At 37.3% G+C, this 21,348-nt stretch overlaps 1 protein-coding gene across 1 annotated transcript in view; it reads right to left on the bottom strand.

Moving 5' to 3' along the window:
• Positions 1-5,815: 5,815 nt before the first annotated feature.
• Positions 5,816-21,348, bottom strand: part of LOC150091994 (uncharacterized) — a 105,084-nt gene continuing 89,551 nt past the window's right edge. The window contains exons 12-13 of the mRNA XM_090370740.1: positions 18,075-18,257; positions 5,816-5,985 (exon numbers count right to left, since the gene is read on the bottom strand). Of these exons, the coding sequence (XP_090226866.1) occupies positions 5,816-5,985; positions 18,075-18,257 (353 nt within the window). The remainder of the gene's footprint in view (positions 5,986-18,074; positions 18,258-21,348) is intronic.

Raw genomic sequence — 21,348 nt, 5'->3', positions numbered from 1 at the left:
AGTAGCCGCCGCGCCAAGTCGATGGGCTCAGTTATTCATTAATAGTGAGAGTGTAAAGTGCTTGCGATGGCATCGTGGTCACGAAATGAGATAAGGCCAGTTTTGCGGTATAATTTCGTGCGTGGTTTAACCATAGACCAGTGCTTAGAAGAAATGACTCTTGCACTAGATGATGATTGTCCACATCGTACAACGATATTCAGGTGGTATAGAGAATTCCAAAGGGGAAATTTCACTCTGGAGGATTCTGAGAGGCCGGGAAGGCCACGAACGTCAGTTACGGAGGAAAACGTTACTGCTGTGAGGAAAATGCTTGGCGAAAACAGGCGAGTGACCTACCAACAAATAGAGGATACTTTGGGCCTAAATGCACCAGCAATTCGTTCGATTCTGCAAGATCATTTGCACGTGAAGAAACTTTGTTCTCTCTGGGTGCCGCATCAACTGACTGAAGAGCAGATGACACGACGTGTGACTTGGTGCCGGGAGATGTTAAAAAAGTTTGATAAGGGACAATCTCGGTATGTGAACAACATCGTGACAGGTGACGAGACTTGGCTGCACTATTACGATCTGCCGACCAAGGCTCAAAACAAAGTTTGGGTCTTTGATGATGACGACACACCTGTAATTGTCAGAAAATCCCGATCTGTAAAAAAGAAAATGATAGCTGTATTTTTCAAATCGAGTGGAATTGTGGAACGTGTCGTTTTGGACACGCAGAAGACAGTCACAGCTAAGTGGTATACTGAACAATGCCTGCATAAAGTCATTGGATCTATGAAGAACCTGTGGCCAAAGTCAAGAATGGACACCTGGTACCTCCATCTCAGGATGCTCCAGCTCACCGCACCAAAGCCTGCACCGAATATTTGACCACGACAGGACTGAAACTTCTCGAGCACCCTCCCTACAGGCCAGACCTTGCTCCCTGCGACTTTGCACTGTTCCCGCATGTGAAAATGAAGCTAAAAGGGAGGCGGTTTTCCAGTGATGAGGACCTTCTACGGGCTTGGGACAACGAGTGTGCTTTACTCCCTAGTGAAACTTGGCAGAACTGGTTTAAAGATTGGTTTCGGAGGATGGAGAGGTGTATTGAATGTACAGGAAATTACTTTTAAAAAATTAAATAAACAAAGCTGTATTGCAAAACTTTCCTAGTACCCTTTGTATATTAAAAAATAAAACGTTATGGATAATGGCACTTTGAATCCCTGAAGGTGCAGTTATTCTGAAATTCTACTGTATCTAACTAGCACCTTAGAGAAGCAACTAGTACAGATTGTTTTTACCTTTAAAAAAAAAAGCAAATTATCTATGGGCAGTAAGAGAACTTGCATTTTCTTACAAAAAAAACAACTGTATTTCCTTCAACCTGTTTTTTTTTTTTTTTTGTGTGTGTGAATAGTCCCAGTCAAATGAAATTTTACTATTAAAATTTTCTTGGACAAAGTGCAGCCAAATTATTCCTTTGGGAGGGGAGCCAATATAATGTTTAAACAGCTTGTTCCACAAGTTATTCTGATTATATCACTTGAAATAAAATCACTTCATCTGTATAGTGTTTCTATTTCATCAGTTTAGCAATTTCGTACTTTAGTGTTTTGCGACAGAGGAGAAAATATCTACAAAATATTGTTGATTCTATTAGTAATAAATAGACTCTAAACCTTATACAGGTGGTGCTTTTATTTCAAGTGATTCGATGGAGAGGAGGAATACACTGGATTGCTGCTTAATCTCTGGGTCATAATGTCATATCTATGATTCATCCCAAGAAAATCTGGGTTTTGTTCATCCTGTGGAGACTGGAAACAGGTCTGGTTCCACATGACCAGGGATGTATGGTCATGTGAAAACCATCTGGCACAAACACAGGGATCATTTAATGCCATAATCACAATATTATGACACTAAAAAAAAAAAAAATCCTGCTAATTCTTATACTGGCTTCTATATTCCCTTAACAGTTGTTTAGTTCTTGCAATTTTGGTTGTTCTTGCAACAACCAAACTTCTGCTTTGGCTATCATAACAATTAGAACTTCACAAAACAAAATACCATAAAGATCATTTGAATACTATCTAAGGAATGATTATGGTATAACACTGTGCAGTTGCCAAACATTGTAACTATAGCAATGGAAGAGTATAGGTATTCCACGTGTTTTTTCATCTGCTCTTGTAATATCAGGAATGTTGATACAAGAGCAATTAGCAGTGGGTGACCACAGCATCCTAAACTGGATAATGACATTAAGATTTCAATAAACAAGAGAAAAGACAATAATTTAAAGAAAAGGGATTACTGTGGACTAAGGAGCTTCTTATACTCTATTTATGGGAAAATTTTAACACATTTACCTATTAAGGAGGTACTGCACAAGGAGATACCAAGATGGATGAAAAGGAATTTAGTGAGCTAAACACAAGAGAAGATAAGAAGGGACAATTACAGTGATAAAAACTACGGGGGGGGGGGGGGGTTAAGTAGTCAAAGTGTAAGCATGAAAAATTACTAGCTGAGAGCCAAGAATGAGGATCAAGGGCAGATATGTTTTGTTTGTTTGTTATTTGGTTTTTAGGAGCATTAGCAACTAAGGCCATATTGCTCCGGGATATGCGATGGTCATTGCCTGACCTTTCCGCATTCTCCGTATTTGGTGGTGACGGGCTCGAACCACGGTCTAATCAAGAAGCGTGTGCTACACACTGCTGCTCCTTCCCACCTGGTTACGGAGATACCCATGAACTGGTGGAGGTGTGCAAATGTATCACCAATTCACAAACGGGGTACAAAAGTTGACACAAGTAACTATAGACCTGTTAATTTAACTTGTGTTCCAGGGAAAATAATAAATGAATCACTGGTTAAAGAAGCATTGCAGGATCGTCTAGACAAGACTGCAGTAATAGTTAAGACACAGCATGGGTTTGTTAAAGGGAGGTCTTATCTGACCAATTTGATTGGATACTATGATGTGGTCACAAAGGAACTGAATGCCAAAAATAATTTTGATATCATATACTTGGATTTCAGGAAAGCTTTTGATACTGTTGAACATGGAATACTGCTGGACAAATTGGAGAGCTATGGCATTAAGGGTAAGTTGGAACATTGGATAAAGGGATGGTTGAGTGGGAGATGACAGAGAGTGGTAATCAATGGACACTGCTCTTCATGGACAAATGTTAATAGTTGAGTTCCCCAGGATTCAGTGCTGGGCCCATTGTTGTTTTGTGTAATCATCAATGATATTGATGAAGGTATGTCAGCATTAATGTGCAAGTTTGCAGATGATACAAAGGTTGGCAGGGTTGTTAATGAGTAAAGACAGTATGCTACTCCAACTGGATCTAGATAAGTTGGGAAAATGGACTGAGAAGTGGCAAGTGAAGTTTAACATTGACAAATGCAAAGTGCTGTATATGGGTAGCAATAACTGAAGAGAAATGTACCAACTCTGTGGTACTACACTCAGGGAAGTGGAAAGTGAAAAAGACCTGGAAGTAATTGTGCAGTCAAAAATCAAATTTGCTGAGCAGTTCAGACTGGCTGCCGGGCATGTCATTTAGTCTTGTCAATGATATATAGGAATTTTGCTAGAAGAGACAAGGAGGTGATTATCCCGTTGTACAAGGCAATGGTCAGGCCACACCTGGAGTACTGTGTACAGGTCTGGAGGCCTCATTTTAGGAAAGATGTAGAGTTGCTAGAACGAGTAAAAAGAAGGGCAACAAGATTGGTGAGGGGAACAAAGGGGGTGCTCTCACGAAGAAAGGCTTAAGTTCTGTAAATTTCAGTGCCTGGAAAGTAGACACCTGTGAGGTGATCTGATTGAGGTGTATAAGGCCTTGAATGGGTTGAGCAAGCTGAATGATGATGGGATTCTTCCTCTTGCTCAGCCTAAGGACCTGAGGGGGCATAGATTCAAATTGAGGAAAGAAAGTTTTAGAATAGATGTGCGGAAATTTGCTTTTAGCCAGCGGGTGGTTGACTGGTGGAACAGACTTTCATCTTTTGTTGTGGAAGTTGATAACCTAAATAAATTTAAGGCTGAGTTGGACAGTCATTTGACTCCCATTTCACCCCTCCATTGGTGAACCAATGGAGGGGTGAAATGGGATGCTGCATAACTTGCTTTCTTGTACCTTATGTTGTTGTTGTTTGGTTTTTAGGAGCATTAGCAACTTAGGCCATATTGCTCCAAGGATATGCGGTGGTCATTCCCTGACCTTTCTGCATCCTCCGTATATGGTGGTCACGGGCTCGAACCCCGGTCTAATCATGAAGCATGTACTACACACTGCCACTCCTGCCCACCTGGCTATGGAGGCATCTCTTGCATCTTATGCCTCTACTAATGTTATTATAGAAGAGAGTCTACTAGAAAGAACTACTTAGCTTTCAAAGTGGTATTTTTGATAGTATTTATCTGGCTATATTAAAAGCTGCAAAGGAGTGCTAAATGTTACGGTTAATTGGTTCATTTTTGGATTCAGGAGTAATTTCACTGGATTGGAGAAGTACCAACATTCTGCAAATCAACAAAGGGTAGAAGGGGTGGAGAGACCAGGATAAGACAGGTAACTATGGAAGGGAAGGTTATGGAGTCTACAGTTAAAGGTGTGTTACATGATCATCCTGAAAAATATAATACTCTAATTTTTTCGGAAAATGATTTATAGTTTCAGCAGCAATATGCCTAATGTTTAATACGTGTCATAATTCAGGCTACGTAGCAAAGTTGTATGCACTTAATTTTACATCATATACATTTAAATCATGCACATTTACATCAGGTTTTCAGTTGGCTATTCTAATTAATTTATGGACTGGGGAAGTGTTTGGAATTTCTTCTGAGGATTTATTTCAAAGATTTATTTCTGAGAAATTAATTAATAATAAATAAGAAGAAAATTAATAATAAATATGCATTTTTCACAGAGCAAACTTGATTCAAAGTTAACAACTGATTATAAATAGTCTTAAAGAGCAACACAATTTTGGAAATCCTACATACACACCTAGATAAGAGTATCAAGATAAAAAACATTGTATACAAGGAAAAAATAGTACATGTATTCTTGTTTATACTCCAGCACAACGACCAGGTCAGAGAAGTTTACAAAAAATCATATTTAGTAGTCAAGCTGGTTTGAACCATGGACCACTCAAAGAGTGGTCAGGGGAAAGAATGCAGTAGCATTCTTTCCCTGACCCCTCGACAATGTCAAGTCTGTAAAAATGTTCTTTTTATACTCCAGCCACCAGGTCAAAGGAGTTTACAATACATGAATACAATTGTTAACTGTATTGAGCAGTTACGCAAGTTAGAACCACCATCCACTCAAAGAGCGGATGGTGGTTCACACTCCTGACCACTCAGCTACATCAGGCCTAAATATTAAAAACAGATCCTCAATATAGGATGTTTTTTGCTGTACAGTTCAAAACTCTAATAGCAAATATAAATGCTTTGAAGTTATGGCCTTTAGAAAAAAAGCAACTGCTGATTTCATTCAGGCAGCTGCCTTAAAAATACATGATTAAAAACTAGTTCCAAAGAAGCCAATCAAATTAAACCTCTACAACATTAACCCATACAGAACACATACTAAAAGCGCCCAAAAGGAGTAAAGATAATGTGTGAAGTAGAAAAATTAACACTATGCAAAAAAATTTAAAGTTCATGTTTACTCAATTTACAAATATACAAATTTCTATCAATATCAATTTCATGAAAAACTAAATATCGATTAATAATAAAAGCTGTGTATACATTTATTTCATTTTGTTATAAAAGTTTTTTTTTTTATTTTTTGCCAAAGAAACTCATTAGTGATGCCTGTTTTTTTTTAAGGGAAAGCTTGTTTTGGAAGTTGGAACTTGCTGAGGAATGCTCTGGAGATATATCTTTCTTTATGGGTTCTTCCTTATCACTCTCTTCTGATCCACTGACACATTCTTTTACTTTCTTTGTAACTGAAAAAATAAATGAATTACTTAAATCCCAATATATCTGTTAAATGAATTAGGCCAAAGATAGTTTTTATATTATAGATAAATCTTATTTATTAGTTATCTATTATCTTCACTCTGCCTCTCTCATTTTCTTTAACCTTCTCAAACTTTATTTATTTTTTTTTTTTTTTAAGTCCTTTTATTCCTTTTCCTCTCCCCTTATTGTCCCCGTTTAGCATTTGCTGTCTTGGACTACACTAGACTACTTCCCCATTTTTCTAATTTCTGATTTCTACATTCATTTTCTTGTTCAATTTAACATATCTTATTTACCTATAATATAAAAATTATAAGTAAATGCTCAATCAATGTATTTATTTAGATAAATGAGAATTAAAGAAACATTCTATCATGACTTAGATGACCAAATGTCCCAATTTTTCTTAACTGTCCCAACTGAGTGCCAGTGTCGCCAAAAAAGTTTTGAGGATACTGTTTTGTTCCAATTTTCATGTAAAACTATTTTCTGAACTAAAATATTAAAATTAATAATACATAATTTTGACAATTTATATGGCAATTAACATTATCGTAACAGCGTATTTTTTAGTAGTAATGGCAAATGATGCAAGAAAGCAAGCTTATATAGCATCAGCAAAAAATAAATAAATAAACAGTTCATCCATCCTTATCCTCCAAGAATTTGTCTACTTCTCCCTTGAATTTATTCAACCATCCACTTCCACGACAACAGAAGGAAGCCTGTTCCAACAATCAACCACCCACTGGCTGAAGGTAAACATCTATCCTGCAACCATCCTTCCTCAACTTGAATTTATGCCCCCTCGTGTGTAGTCTCAGCAAGTGGAAAAATACCATTAACATTCAGCTTACTCAATCCATTCAAGGTTTTAAACACCTCAATCAGATCTCCCCAGAGGTGCCTGGCCTTGAGATACTGCAATTTGCAAAAAATTAAGCCTTTCTAAGTAAGAGCATCCTTTGTTCTCTTCACCAATCTGATTGACCTTCTCTGCACCTGTTACAGCAATCCACATCCTTCCTGAAGTGAGGCCTCCAGACTTGTATACAGTACTCAAGATGCAGCCTAACCACGGCTTTATACAAAGGGATAACCACCTCCTCATACTTGCTAGCAAAGTTTCTGTATATCATTGACAAAACTCCATGAGCTGTCCTTGCAGCATGCCTGCACCACTCAGAGAACCCCACATCCAACCACAAAACCATCCCCAGCACCCTCCCACCCTGCCCACACAGCCCATAAGCCACTCCAGGGCCACTGCCACCCATGTGCAGCACATGGGATGACCAGATCTAGTTATACCCCCCCCATTCACACTGGTTTGCACACAAGAAATAATAAATTCCTTTGGTGTTAATGTCCTGCTCCACCACTAATCTTATTATATGTCTTGTACGACTTGAAATTTCAAATAAATGCCTCTAACAAATAAAGTGACAATACAGTTTACTAATATTCTAAATATGACACTAGTATCTACCATCAGAGTGAACTAAGTGCCCAACAAACATCAAATTCATATTTAAAATTACTGAACATTATTATTAAATATAGCCATTTTTATCATTAAACTTAAAATTTAAATTAATTTAAAATTTCCGCACAAAAGCAGAATACTATTTAGTGTTCAAGAAGCATTGCTGAGTGAAAAATGTTTTCAAATATATATTACTACGATATTAATTTGCAAAATTTTTAGAAAATTTATAAAGTGCTACTTCATAAAAGACCTATACATTTATGCCTAAAATTGTCAAAGAGCAAGGATTGTTGTTTGTTTGTTATTTGGTTTTTAGGAGCATTAGCAACTAAGGCCATATTGCTCGGGGATATGCGGTGGTCATTCCCTGACCTTTCTGCATCCTCCGTATTTGGTGGTCACGGGCTCGAACCCCGGTCTAACCAAGAAGCGTGTGCTATGCACTGCTGCTCCTGCCCACCCGGCTACAGAGACGCCTAAAGAGCAAGGACATTATAATAAAGCATCAATATAAAAACTGTATTCCACTTGCACACACGCTACTTATTAACATCACATTGCTTTATTTATTGATAAAATTGAGCATTAGATATTTTTTTCCCTCCACTCAATAAAAAGCCTATACATAAATGCTTTTATAAGGGACAATATTTAAAGGAATGGTCATTTAACAAAGCAAAGTGACCTTGGTAACAAAGTTAGGATTAGCATTAGCAGAGGCACATGATGCATGAAAGCAAGCTTCTACAGCATCAGCCAAAAAAAAACCCTGTCCCACTTCACCCATTCATTCGCTCCAAACATTTGTCCAGTTCTTACTTGAATTTATTTAAGCTATCAACTTCCACAATGTTCTTGTTTATACTCTGGCACAACCACCAGATCAGGGGAGTTTACAGTAAATCATCAACACAAACATTAATCGTATTTAGCAGTCATGGGCTTGAACCCCAGTCCACTCAAAAAGCGTGTGCTATTGCACTCACACTCCTGACCACTTGGCTACGTCAGGCCTGACAGATGGAAGTTTGTTCCAGCAATCAACTACCCACTGGCAAAAGGCAAATTTCCGCATATCTATTCTACAACTTGTCTTTCCTCGATTTGAGTTTATGCCCCCTCTTTGTAATCTGAGCAAGAGGAAGAATCCCATCAGCACTGAGCTTGCTCAAACCATAGGCCTTATGCAAATCAATCAGATCCCCTCACGGGTGCCTAGTCTCCAGACACTGCAATCTGCAGAACTTAAGCCTATCTTGGTAACAGCAACCCTTTGTTCCACTCACTAATCTGGTTGCCCTTCTCTGTACTCATTCTAATAGCTCAACGTCTTTCTTAAAATGAAGCCTCCAGACCTGTATGTAGTACTCAAGGTGTGGCCTGCCCATTGCCTTATACAATCACCTCCTTATCTCTGCTAGCAAATTCCTGTATATCATTGACAAGACCCCGTGACCTGCTCTGGCAGCCTGTCTGCACTGCTTAGAAAACTTCATATCTGACTGCACAATTACTCCCCAGGTCTTTTTCATTCTCCCCTACCCTGAGTGTAGTACCACACAGTTGGTACGTTATTCTGGGATTACTGCTACCCATATGCAGTACTTTTAATTTATCAATGTTAAAGTTCAGTTGTCATTTCTCAGTCCATCTGCCCAACTTTTCTAAATTCTGTTGCAGCATACTGTCATTATTGTCATTAATAACCCTGCCAACCTTTGTATTATGTGCAAACTTGGACATTAAGTCTGATATACCTTTGTCGATATTTTTTTATTTATTTATTCAATTGATTGCTAGTTACAATCACTCCTTGTACAGCATGCAAGCTATATCATTGATAAATATACAAAACAACAATGGGCACAACACTGAACCCTGGGGGTGTTCACTAATAACATTAGTCCACGAAGAGCAGTGTCCATTGATTACTACTCTCTGTCTTCTCCCACTCAACCATTCTTTTATCTATTGTAGCAACTTGCCCTTAATGCCATGTGCAACAGTATCAAAATCTTTCCTGAATTAAGTATATGATATCAAAATTATTTTTTACATCCAATTCATTTGTGACCACATCATAATATCCAATCAAACGTCAGACAAGACTCCCTTTTAACAAACCCCATGCTGTGTCTGAATTATTATTGCAGTCTTGTCCAGCTGATCCTGCAATGCTTCTTTAATCAGTGAATCCATTATTTTCCCCAGGAACAGAAGTTAAACAGGTCTGTAATAACTCGTGTGAACCCAAGTTGAATGAATAATATGTATGACATTTTTAAACAGAAACTTGTGGTCGTGCTGATATAAAAGTTTACTTAAAATAAAGAAAATAAGCTAAATTGAAGAGGTGCAACTACAAATTCTGCCCCCCCCCCCAAGATACTCAAATGGACCTACTCTATGTTCTTTAATCATCAGATTTTAATAACAACCATCAGAACTACTGAATTTTTGGTTACCTCTGCAGGACAGACCTGGTGGCATTGTTGCCTGATCGCTGCAACAGCTGGAAAAATCAATTTTTTTTTTTTTTTTTTTAAACCACAGAATATTCCACTAAAAAATTAAAGTAGAGTGCTGAGGAACTTTTCTTGCCAGTTTTATTAGCAATGCTGAGAAGAATGGACAGCAATCTTTAAAAGAAATGATTGAATAAAGTAATACTCAAAAGATGGTGATACGTATTAAATGCCAAAGAAACCAGGCTATGAGCCATCAGTATATTGTGTCTATAAATTAGGATACTCAATTTTTTTCCTTTCAACTTGAGTTATGCAAAAATAGCAGTCACTGACATGTGATTGGTTGGCTCCCTCTATACCATGGGAACAGTGAATAACAGTGATACTTTAAAGTTTATTTTTAACCAGTCTCTAAGATGCAAAGCACAATTAGTGAAGCATATAAAAGGAGCCCACTTCTTCTCCTGATCATCTAATTTGCAGCCAAAATAAAGTTTGTATGCTTTCTTTAATAGGAGCATTATAAATAGTCTGAGGTTTTAAAAGCACATTCAACTGCAACTGACACCAAAAACTCTATATAACAACATTAACTCACATACTTCCAACTGGCTGATCTATCTGTTTGCTGTATACATATCCATCTGACATGGGCGGAGCAGGTGGGGTAGAATATTCTAGAAACTTCCATACACTGAACACCACAGTAAGATCTAAAAAAACTCCTGACCTCAGAACTTCTCTATCAGCCATTGAAATAATATGAACAAATAAATTAAAATCTACAAGGGTTGTCTGATAAGTTTCTAGCCTAGAAGAAATGTACTTTTTCCGTCAATGATACAGACTCATGATCCCAGCTTTGTGGTAACTTTCTTCAAGGTCTTGAAAAAAGAGTGAGCAGCCACTATCACTTTATCATATGACCCATATTTCTTTCCAGACAAGTTGTTTTTTAGTTTTGAGAATAGATAAGAATCAGATGGGACTATATCTGCTGAGTATAGTAGGTGGGGAAACAAACAATTTATAGCCAGTCTGATGAATCAGCAATGACAACAGCTGACAAAATCATGCACACTACTATACTGAAACAAAACACCTTTAGTCAGCTTTTCTGGCCTCTAACTTCATCACATTTTATAATTTAGTTACTGAGTTAGTACAGCACTGTCCACTTATTGTTTTGTCCCTTTAGAAGATAATCTAGCATTACTATCCCTTTTGAATCCTACATGCCAACGAGACTGATTTCATCTTCTTTGGAAGTGTTTTGATTGCAATTTTGACTTTGGGTGGTAGTTATAACCTCCTGTTTCATCCATAGTTACATATCTTAACTGGATGAAACATATCAACACCAAAGTCAAAATCATTATTAAAAACAATGGAAGCATGCTGATATCTGGCCATAAAATTTTTGGGATCTGCTTGATAATTAGCAAAAAGTTGCTTCGTAAAATTTGCTGAACTGGAATCAAAAGGCATGGAACCCATCATGTAGGGCTCTTTACCATACCTAATTCACTTGAGAGAATGTTTACGCCCATTCAACTGAGGTGCCCATAGCCTCTACTATTTCTCTAACAATTACTTGCCAATCATTTACCATGTCACGAACTTTACTAATGTTTTTTGGAGTAGTTGCTATTGATGGTTCATCTTTGATGCTGCATCTAACATGTTTAAATTCCACCATCCAATTTTTGACAGTTGCATATGATGGGGCAGAATCTCCTAATGTATTTAGCATTAGCAATGGCATATGATGCAAGAAAGCAAGCTTATATAGCATCAGCCAAAAAAAAAAAAAAAAAACCCACACACAACACCTTTCTCATTTCACCCATCCACTTGCTCCAAATGTTTGTCTAGTTCTGCCTTGAATCTGTTTAAGCTATCAACTTATACGACAGATGGAAGTTTGTTTCAGCAATCAACCTAGCTGGCTAAAGGCAAACTTCTGCACATCTATCCTACAACTAGGGCTTACAATACTGGTCAAAATCTTAATACTGGTATTTTGGTATTTTTAATTTATGAAACCGGGATACCGGTATTCCAAAAACAAACGTTTTTCTCAATAAATTTTGATGACAATTAGGTGCAATAAAGTAAGGAAAAAAACAAGTAATGTAATTACTTGAATTCATGTTTTAAATAAACTTTTATTGCAATAATAAATATTCTGAAAAAAAATCATTAAAATACAGTTATTCTAAAAACAAAAAAATACATATTGTTACTGCAAAGTTTAGTTATGTTTAAGCATCCACACTACCTGTCCGAATAAAGAGCTCTTAAGCAATCAATATGATTGTTTAAAATAGATCTAATTTTGGTACACACAGAATTTTATTAGCGGCAGAAAATGCCCTTTCGGATTCTATTCTGGTACTGAGATAATCGTAGACAATCTCAGTTCATATTTTCAAGGCTTTGAACTTTTTTAGCAAAAATAGTTAAAAATATTTTGGAAAGAATTTGTGGAACACTGATGTTCTATTCCATGTTGGTCTTCCATGGTAGAATTATGTTCATCATTTTTTTAAGGAGAAAGACGTTGTATTCAACGAAGTGTAATTTTCACTATAGTATCTTTACTGAGTCTGAGAGAGAGAGCAAAGAGTGGGGATAAGGAATAAAGAAGAGAGCAAAGAGTGCAGTTAAGGAATTTTTCACATATATAAATACAATATATAAATACAAATATATAAATACTTCACATATATAAGAACAGAAGGACGAATCAGATTGGACCCTTATGTAATGGACGTGCGACAGTATTAGATACCACACAGCTGAAGTTGCAGATGAACTCAACAGTTACTTTGCATCGATATTTACAGAAGAAAAACCCTTTGTGTCAATGAGATATTATGGAAGTGAAGTTGAAAAAATTGTAATTAATGATGTTGAAATTTCAAATGCTTATTTAATGAGAACTTCCATGCCAACAGGCGAGTAAGGCTCCTGTGGTTGATGGCATATACCCTATAATCTTAAAGGAGGCAGCAAGTGAGTGCATTGAACCATTAAGGCTAGTTATGAGAGCATCACTGGACTCAGGAGAGAGAGATTCCGTTGGATTGGTGTAAATTGGAACATAAAGGCAGTTCTAAGAGTATAGTGGGAAATTACTGACCGGCCAGTCTAACTTCAGTAGTAGGGAAAATCATGGAAGCAATGATCAAGGGTGGAATTCAAGATCATTTAGATGGAAATGGAATTCTGTAGGATACATAGCATGGTTTTGTAAAGGGAAATTCATGTTTAACAAATCTAGTTAGCCATTTTGACAGGTCACTCGTGAGTTGGATTTAGAGAATAACTTCGACCTTGTTTATTTAGATATCAGCAAAGCATTTGACTCAGTCCCACATGATAAGTTACTTTATAAGTTGGAGCAGGGTGGAATCATGGGGAAAATCCTTAGCTGGATAGCACGATGGCTTGAGTGCACCAGGCAAGGGGTTGTGATAAATGGTTATTTCTCAGATTGGGTTAATGTAAGAAGAGGAGTTCCCCAAGGATCAGTATTGGGACCACTGCTGTTTCTGATTATCTTAAAAGACATCTATGAAGGGATATAGGGTGTGATGTCTAAACTTTCAGATGATATAAAGATCAGTAGAGTAGTTAATGATCGCAGGCAAGCAGAGCTTCTTCAGAGTGACCTAGATAGATTTCAGAAAAGTGGCAGCTATATGCTTTAATTCAGCAAAATGCAAGGTCTTAACATCTGGGGAACACCAACCCCAAAATAACTTATACACTTCAGTGGAGTTGAACTAAAGTCAGTAGTGGAGGAACGGGACGTGGGAGTTATGATACAGTCAGACATGAAGTTGTTCGAGAATTGTGGACAGGTTGCAATGTTGCATGTTCTATCAATGATTTATCTTACATTTCATAGTAGAGATAACGATGTCATAATCACATAAAGGTGATTTTATAACCTTTATGTGATTAGATTATAAACTATTTTTTTTTTAAATTAGTACCGAAAAACTGGTATTTTTGTATCAATACCGGTATTTGAATTCCGGAAAAAATTACCATTAGCCCGGTATTGTAAGCCCTACCTACAACTTTCTTTCCTCAATTTGAATTTATGCCCCATCAGGCAATTATTCTCAGCAAGAGAAAGAATCCCATCAGCATTGAGCATGCTCAAACCATTCAAGGCTTTATACACCTCAATCAGATCACCTCGCAGGTGCCTAGTCTCCAGACACTGTAATTTGCAAAACTTGAGCCTTTCTTCGTAAGAGCAACCCTTTGTTCCATTCGCTAGTCTTGTTGCCCTTCTCTGTACTTGTTCCAACAGCTCTACATCTTTATTAAAATCAGGCCTCCAGACCTGTATACAGTACTCAAGGTGTAGCCTGATCAGTGCCTTATACAAGGGGATAATCACCTTATCCCTGCTAAAAAAAATTCCTGTATATCATTGAAAAGACACCATGGGCTACTCTTGCAGACCATCTACACTGCTCAGAAAACTTCATATATACCTGCACAATTACCCCCAGGTCCTTTTCATTCTCTACCACTGCCAGTGTGGTACCACAGACTTGATACATTACTCTGGGAGTACTGCTTCCCATATGTATTACTTTACATTTGTCAATGTTAAACTTCATTTGCCACCTCCCAACCCATCTGCTCAACTTTTCTAGATCCTGTTGCAGCAGTATACTGTCATTAGTGTCATTAACAACCCTGCCCACCTCTGTATCGTATGGACCCAACACTGAACCCTGGAGGATTCCACTAATAACATTAGTCCACGAAGAGCAGTGTCCACTGATTACCACTCTCTGTCTTCTCCCACTCAACCATCCCTTTATCCATAGCAGCAATTTGTCTCCAATGCCACACTACTCCAATTTGAGCAGCTGTCTTCCATGTGCAACAGTATCAAAGGCCTCTCTAAGATCCAAATATATGATATCAAAGTTATTCTTTGCATCCAGTTCCTTTGTGACTACATCATAGTATCCAATCAAATTAGTCAGTCAAGACTGCCCCTTAACAAATCCATGCTGTGTCCGAGCTATAACTGAAGTCTTGTCTAGATGATCCTGCAGTGCTTCTTTAACCAGTGCCTCCATTAATTTCCCTGGAACAGAAGTTAAACTAACAGGTCTGTAATTACCTGTGTCTCCCTTTGATACTCCTTTGTGGATTGGGGTCACATTTGCACACCTCCAATCCATGGGTAACTCCTCTGAGTCCAGGGAAGTTCTCATAATTATGGCTAAGGGTTTGCTTACTTCCTTTGCCGTCTCCTTTAATATAACTGGATAGATTCCATCTGCCCCAGGTGTCTTTCTTATGTTTATCTTTAACGATTTCTCCTTCACTTTACTCTCAGTTATTACAAGATTATCCAGCTTACTGCCAGAGTTTAATACACCTCAGGCATTCTCCTCCCTGAATAACTCCTCATGTGTGAATGTAGATGCAAAATATTCATTTAGTTTGTTAGCTACCTGAGCTGGATCATCAACAGTTGAACCATCGATATCAAGTGGACCAAATATCCTTCTTCGATAACCACATTTTTATAAAGATAATTTATTACAAACTACAGCTTGATGTTCAATTTTTTTCCATTTAATCGGATTTTAACTTCGATGACTTAAAAATAAAAAAAGGTGTTGTAAATTATGAACTATAACTTTGCATGCACTCATATAAAGGTTCAAATTAGTGAAAAAATAAATATATGCACCAAAAATAGATCTCCCCCTCTGTAAAAGGCTAAAAACAAATCAAACAATCCCTTGTTAACTAGAAGAAAACTAAAATATGGATATCTTCTAAATTTAAATTAAAAAATAGGCTGCACAATCAAAATTGGTATTAAAAATACACTGTTCATCATAATTCTATTGAAAAATTTTTCATTGTTGTTCAGTGAAATTTGTCCAATCCTCTTTAAAATTTGTTCAAACTACTTATTTCCACAACAAGAAGCTGAAGTTTATTTCAACAATCAATTACTGTCTGGCTGAAAGCAAATTTCCAACTTATCTCACAACAATCTTTTTCCAATTTAAAATGCATCACCTTAGTTCTTCCATGCTGGAGCTATAAGTAACTAATGAATGGTTTGTTATTGGGGGATTATAGAGTAATTACAATTTAGGTAGTTATGAGCTTCTATTATACAGCCACTCCCCGACTTACGTAAGGGAATTAACCTAAATGCTTATGCAGCACTCGCAACTATGCGTGCTGAATTTGATTGAAGCAAAAAAGGATGTTTGATGAACATGTAAATAGAATTATTTATTCAATTTTTTTTATCTCGTGTGCAAGAAAAATTATAAAAGTGTACAAAATTACAAAAATTTCAAAATTATAAAATTACAAAAAGAGAGAGGAGACAGGCATAACATCATCAAGTTTTACCTTTCAAGCATCGTTGCCAGAATTAACTCTCCAGCTGATAAGCACACTGCTGCAGAAGCTGAGGGCTGTGGAGATTTAGAGGGGGTTTTTTCCAACACATCACAAAATTTCTCTGCAGCTGCAGAATTGGCACTGGTGACTTCACCACATACTTTAATGTTTTGGAAACCAGCGCAATGATGCTTGAACCTATTAAACCACCCGTTGCTTGCCACGAACTTGTCTTGGGGTTTGCCGTACTTATCCTTAAAGAGAAAGGAGACAGGCATAACATCATCAAGTTTTACCTTTCAAGCATTGTTGCCAGAATTAACTCTCCAGCTGATAAGCACACTGCTGCAGAAGCTGAGGGCTGTGGAGATTTAGAGGGGGTTTTTTCCAACACATCACAAAATTTCTCTGCAGCTGCAGAATCGGCACTGGTGACTTCACCACATACTTTAATGTTTTGGAAACCAGCGCAATGATGCTTGAACCTATTAAACCACCCGTTGCTTGCCACGAACTTGTCTTGGGGTTTGCCGTACTTATCCTTAATATCTTCATAAATACTTCCTGCTTTTGCTTGAATGGCCATTGGACTCAGAGGCACTTGCTTCTGAATCTGATTTTCCATCTATATTATTAATAGCTTTTCCACTTTCGATATATCACCTGAACACTGTTTTGTGATCACTGTTTATCTTAAATGCGTTGACCCTTTAACATGTTCTTTTATACACGCACTGTTCCTTAAAATAGTATTCACTGTTGAAGCAGCGAGACCTAATTCTGTGCAATAGATGACAAACTTTGTCCTGCTTCGTACTTCTTAATTAATCATCTTCATTTCTAAATCTAGCGCTTGCAGTTTCCATTGGTCCCTTCACCATTGTAATAAGTAAATAGGAATGAAGAGAAGATTCTGAAAATTTAATTATGTTTTTATATGATTGCAGATTTCAGTGAAGGGAAACTCATTTCACCATAATACCGTAACATAAAAACCCGCAGAATTCCAGTTATCGGTATTATTGCAAATGCAATAAGATCGAGTTTACTACCCATTTATAATAGATTGCGCTAACAGAAAAGCCCAATAAACCGGAAAGTACGAATTATTTTTGTTTTATGGTAGTGACCTCCAGAAATGTGCTTTAGTAAAATATCACAAAGGCATTCAAAACTGATTCTTGTAATGGAAAATATGATAATGATGAAAGTGTGGTGCAATTTCCATTATAAAAATGATCTTTTAGAGAGATAAATAGCTTAGTTATATAGCGAAAATTTCAACTTCTGAGGTCTTGGAACAAATTACCAAAAAAAAAAACAATGTGTTATTGGGTTCGCATTACGATATTTTCACAATACTTCCATTTATTCCTACGGGAGGCAAAATAACGTTTCCACGATTTTTTTAAGTTTGCACTGGCCGGCAAAAAATTACGTAAAGTCGAGTATTACGTAAGCCGGGGAGTGCTTGTAAATTCCTCTATCTGCAATATTTATAATATAAATGAAATTACCTCTAGGAGCCCAATAAAATAATTAATTCTGTTTAGAGCAAAATCTTAAACCAAAATGTAATTAAATTTTTACATTATTCAAATTTAATGAGAATTTAATGAAATTTCAATTAAAGAAATTTGTTTAAAGGATTTAATGTATTACACTGAAAAGGTTTTCCCAGAAAATATCTGATTTCATTTACCCATGAAGCCTTCTTCATCAAGAAAAGTTTTCGTAACGCTTTTGTAATATCTCTTCCCTTTCTTGTCATTTGTAGGCGTTGGAGGAATTGGTTCTTCATCATCACTCTCACTCAATGCCAAAACATCAGCAGGAGGAGGAGGAGAAGGGGGAGGGGGAGAATTATTTCTTGAATTTTGTTCCTCTGAAAGAAAATAAATAGATGCTATACATACTAATTCACTCCATGCTTCTAATTTTCAAACTTCTTTAAAATTTTTTTTTTTTTTTTTTAAATATAATGCCTCTAAAATTCTATTCAATTAAGTACTTACTGTAAAAGTCTGTAGAAGAAATGCAGGGCTGGTAACTTATAACACTATTAAATATTTAAAATATTTAACAAGTAAAAATTTATCACTAATTTCATTTTTCAAGACACTCATCTTTCACTCGTCTAACTTTTATTTTGTGCAATAAACACTGGGATACAGTTCTGGTGTTATCCTTTAATCCACTAAAGGATTACATCCAGGCATTTCAGAAGTATTTCATAAATAGGGGAAAAATTTTTTCCACAAATTTTTCCCATACATACAAAGTGCTACCCAAATGTTCCCGAAATTTGAATGTTGTGTGGGAACTACGTCTAGCACGGACTTGTGACGCTAGGTAACACTGCATGCATCCTTTGTGAATCAGTGTGGCATCGGATGGATAGAGTCATTGAATATTTATGTGCAGTTCTTTGGCGGTATGTTTTGCGTAGTTGTGATTGTTGCGATGGTTGATGCGAGAGAGCAACATGCTTATATCAAGTATTCTTTCCTTCTTAACGATACAGAAGCAGAAATCCATAAGAAGTTGAAACAAGCTTTTGGTAACAATGCTTTAGGCCAGACGCAGACCTACTACTGGTTTAACCATTTTAAAAACAGTTGAATGTCAGTTGATGACGACGATCGCTCTGAGCATCTATCATTGATCACCACCCTGGAAAATGTCACAAAAGTTTGGGTGGCGATCTGTGAAGGCCACAGGTAAGCCATCCACAACATTTGTGGCACTGTAGGACTATTGTACAACACGTGTCAGCGGATTTTGTCAGACAAGTGGAACATGAGAAGGATTGCGGCCAAGTTCGTGCCATGGTTACTGAGTGGAGACTGAAAACAGCACTGCATGGAAATTAGCAGAGATCTTCAAGAAGAGGCCAAGAGTGATCAAAACTTCCTTTCTACAGTTGTCATTGGTGATGAGTTGGGTATATGGCTATGACCCAGAAACCAAGCAACAATCATCCCAGTGGAAGAGCCCATCTTTGCCATGACCAAAGAAAGCCCGACAAGTGAGAAGCAATGTGAAGTCCATGCTGATCTGTTTTCTGGATATTGATGGGATCATCCATAAGGAATTCGTCCCTCCTGGCCAGACCATAATTTGCAAAGTTCTACTGTGATGTCCTGAGGCAGTTAAGGGAAGCCATCAGGACGAAACGTTCAGAGAAGTGGTGCACAAAGAACTGGGTCCTTCATCGTGACAATGTGCCGGCACATCTCTCACTGTGGCACAGTTTTTGGTATCCAACAACATGACAATTGTCCCCACCCCCTTATTCGCCAGACTTAGCCCCCTGTGACTTCTTCCTCTTCCCAAGAATGAAAATCAAGCTGAAGGGTCAAAGATTTGATAGCAGAGAGGATATCCAAACTGAATCACAGGTGGTGCTGAACACTATGACGAAGAAGGACTTTCGGGACACATTCAAATCATGGGAGAAGTTCTGGGATTGGTATTTACACTCTCAAGGGGACTACTTCGAAGGTGAAGGTGGAGAATAAGACCCAGGGAACTTTTGGGTAGCACCTTGTATAATATAATCAAATGATGTATGTCAAAAAAAAAAAATTTTTCCTTGTTGGCATGCCACTGATGAATTTTTTAGTTGCATTCTCATATGCATAAAGGACCTATTTGTAAAGAAGACTGGTTGTATTTCCTGTAAACTTCATTACAAAAAAGTCGTTACTAATATGACAATATGAGTCATTACCAATTTGCCCTACTGAATTACTATTCCACCCCTCGATGCACCTTAGCTGATATGTTAAGAACTTGAGGGCCCTACAAAACTGTATCACCTTCCCCCAAGGAGCTAGAATCAGAACCTCTAGCTAGACAAGTTCTGAACATAATAATTAACCAGACTGCCTCATCAATCACATTTTTAATAACAAGGTGTAAAATTTCTCCCCCCCACACTTGTTTCCTTACCACCCGAAAGTGGATGAAATAGTCACCAAATGCCAAATCAGGTTTTCTTCATCAACAACCAAAACAATCAGATTCTTAGTTTGGGGCCAAATATTGAGCAGTTTAGAAGACCAAGGGCAAAATTATTGGTTGACTGTCAGAATAGCAAGTACTACATCAGGTAAATATGTGGGAAATTAGCATCCATATTAACAAATGCACCAGTGACACCAGATTGGGGAGTATGAGGGGTGGGGGAAGCAATGTGACTTTCTAAAGCATAAACGAAACTTCAACCTAATCAGCAAAAAGTCGTCATGGCTGCAAGAGACTTCAAGGAACCAGACTCGGTACTTCCACTATAAAGATTATGAGGAGACCCCCCCCCATTTCAATGGGAGTCCCTGAAAAAAAAAAAAGAAAAAAAAAGTCACATCCTACACAGATGCACACCAAGATATCCTACATGCTTAATTGGATATTACAGGTCATGTAACTGTTTTTCTCAACCACTGAAGAACCTAAAGGAAGCTTGGAATGTAAGCCTTATAATTATACTTATGTTTAAATTTAACAGCTTATAAATTCTATTATGTATATACAGCCAGGCCTCGCATAACGAGTTTGATTAATGCGTTTTTCAGTTACCGCTATTTGAAAAAATTATACCACTTTTCACTTTACACAAAGCAAATTTCCAGTTAACGTGATCTTTCTTTTTTTATATACGATAGTTGAAAAAGATTTGAATCGCGCGTTAAGCTTACCGTGCGTCGGACGAGCAATAAACAAACGTTTGCCTGCTGCCCGCCTCGGTGTGTTCCATTAACCATCGGAAGAAGACGTGTTACTTGTTTGTCTCCCACTAATAAAGTCAATGCAGATTTGCATTTAAAATTCAAATTTTTAAATGAGCCAGATGAAAATGTTACAGCGAAGGATATAACGGTAAAAGAACTAGATGAAATCTTTTGTATCGCAGAGAACCTCAAACAAAAGGATTGAACTTGTCCGCAATATTTATTTCGCCAGTGCCCAGAGAA

The sequence above is a fragment of the Mastigoproctus giganteus genome, chromosome 1, assembly GCF_048544385.1.
Source record: "Mastigoproctus giganteus isolate SK-2022 chromosome 1, ASM4854438v1, whole genome shotgun sequence".
In the NCBI taxonomy this organism is placed as follows: Eukaryota; Metazoa; Arthropoda; class Arachnida; order Uropygi; family Thelyphonidae; genus Mastigoproctus; species Mastigoproctus giganteus.
Note: the sequence above shows the minus strand (reverse complement) of the source record. Positions and strands in the feature narration are given on the sequence as shown.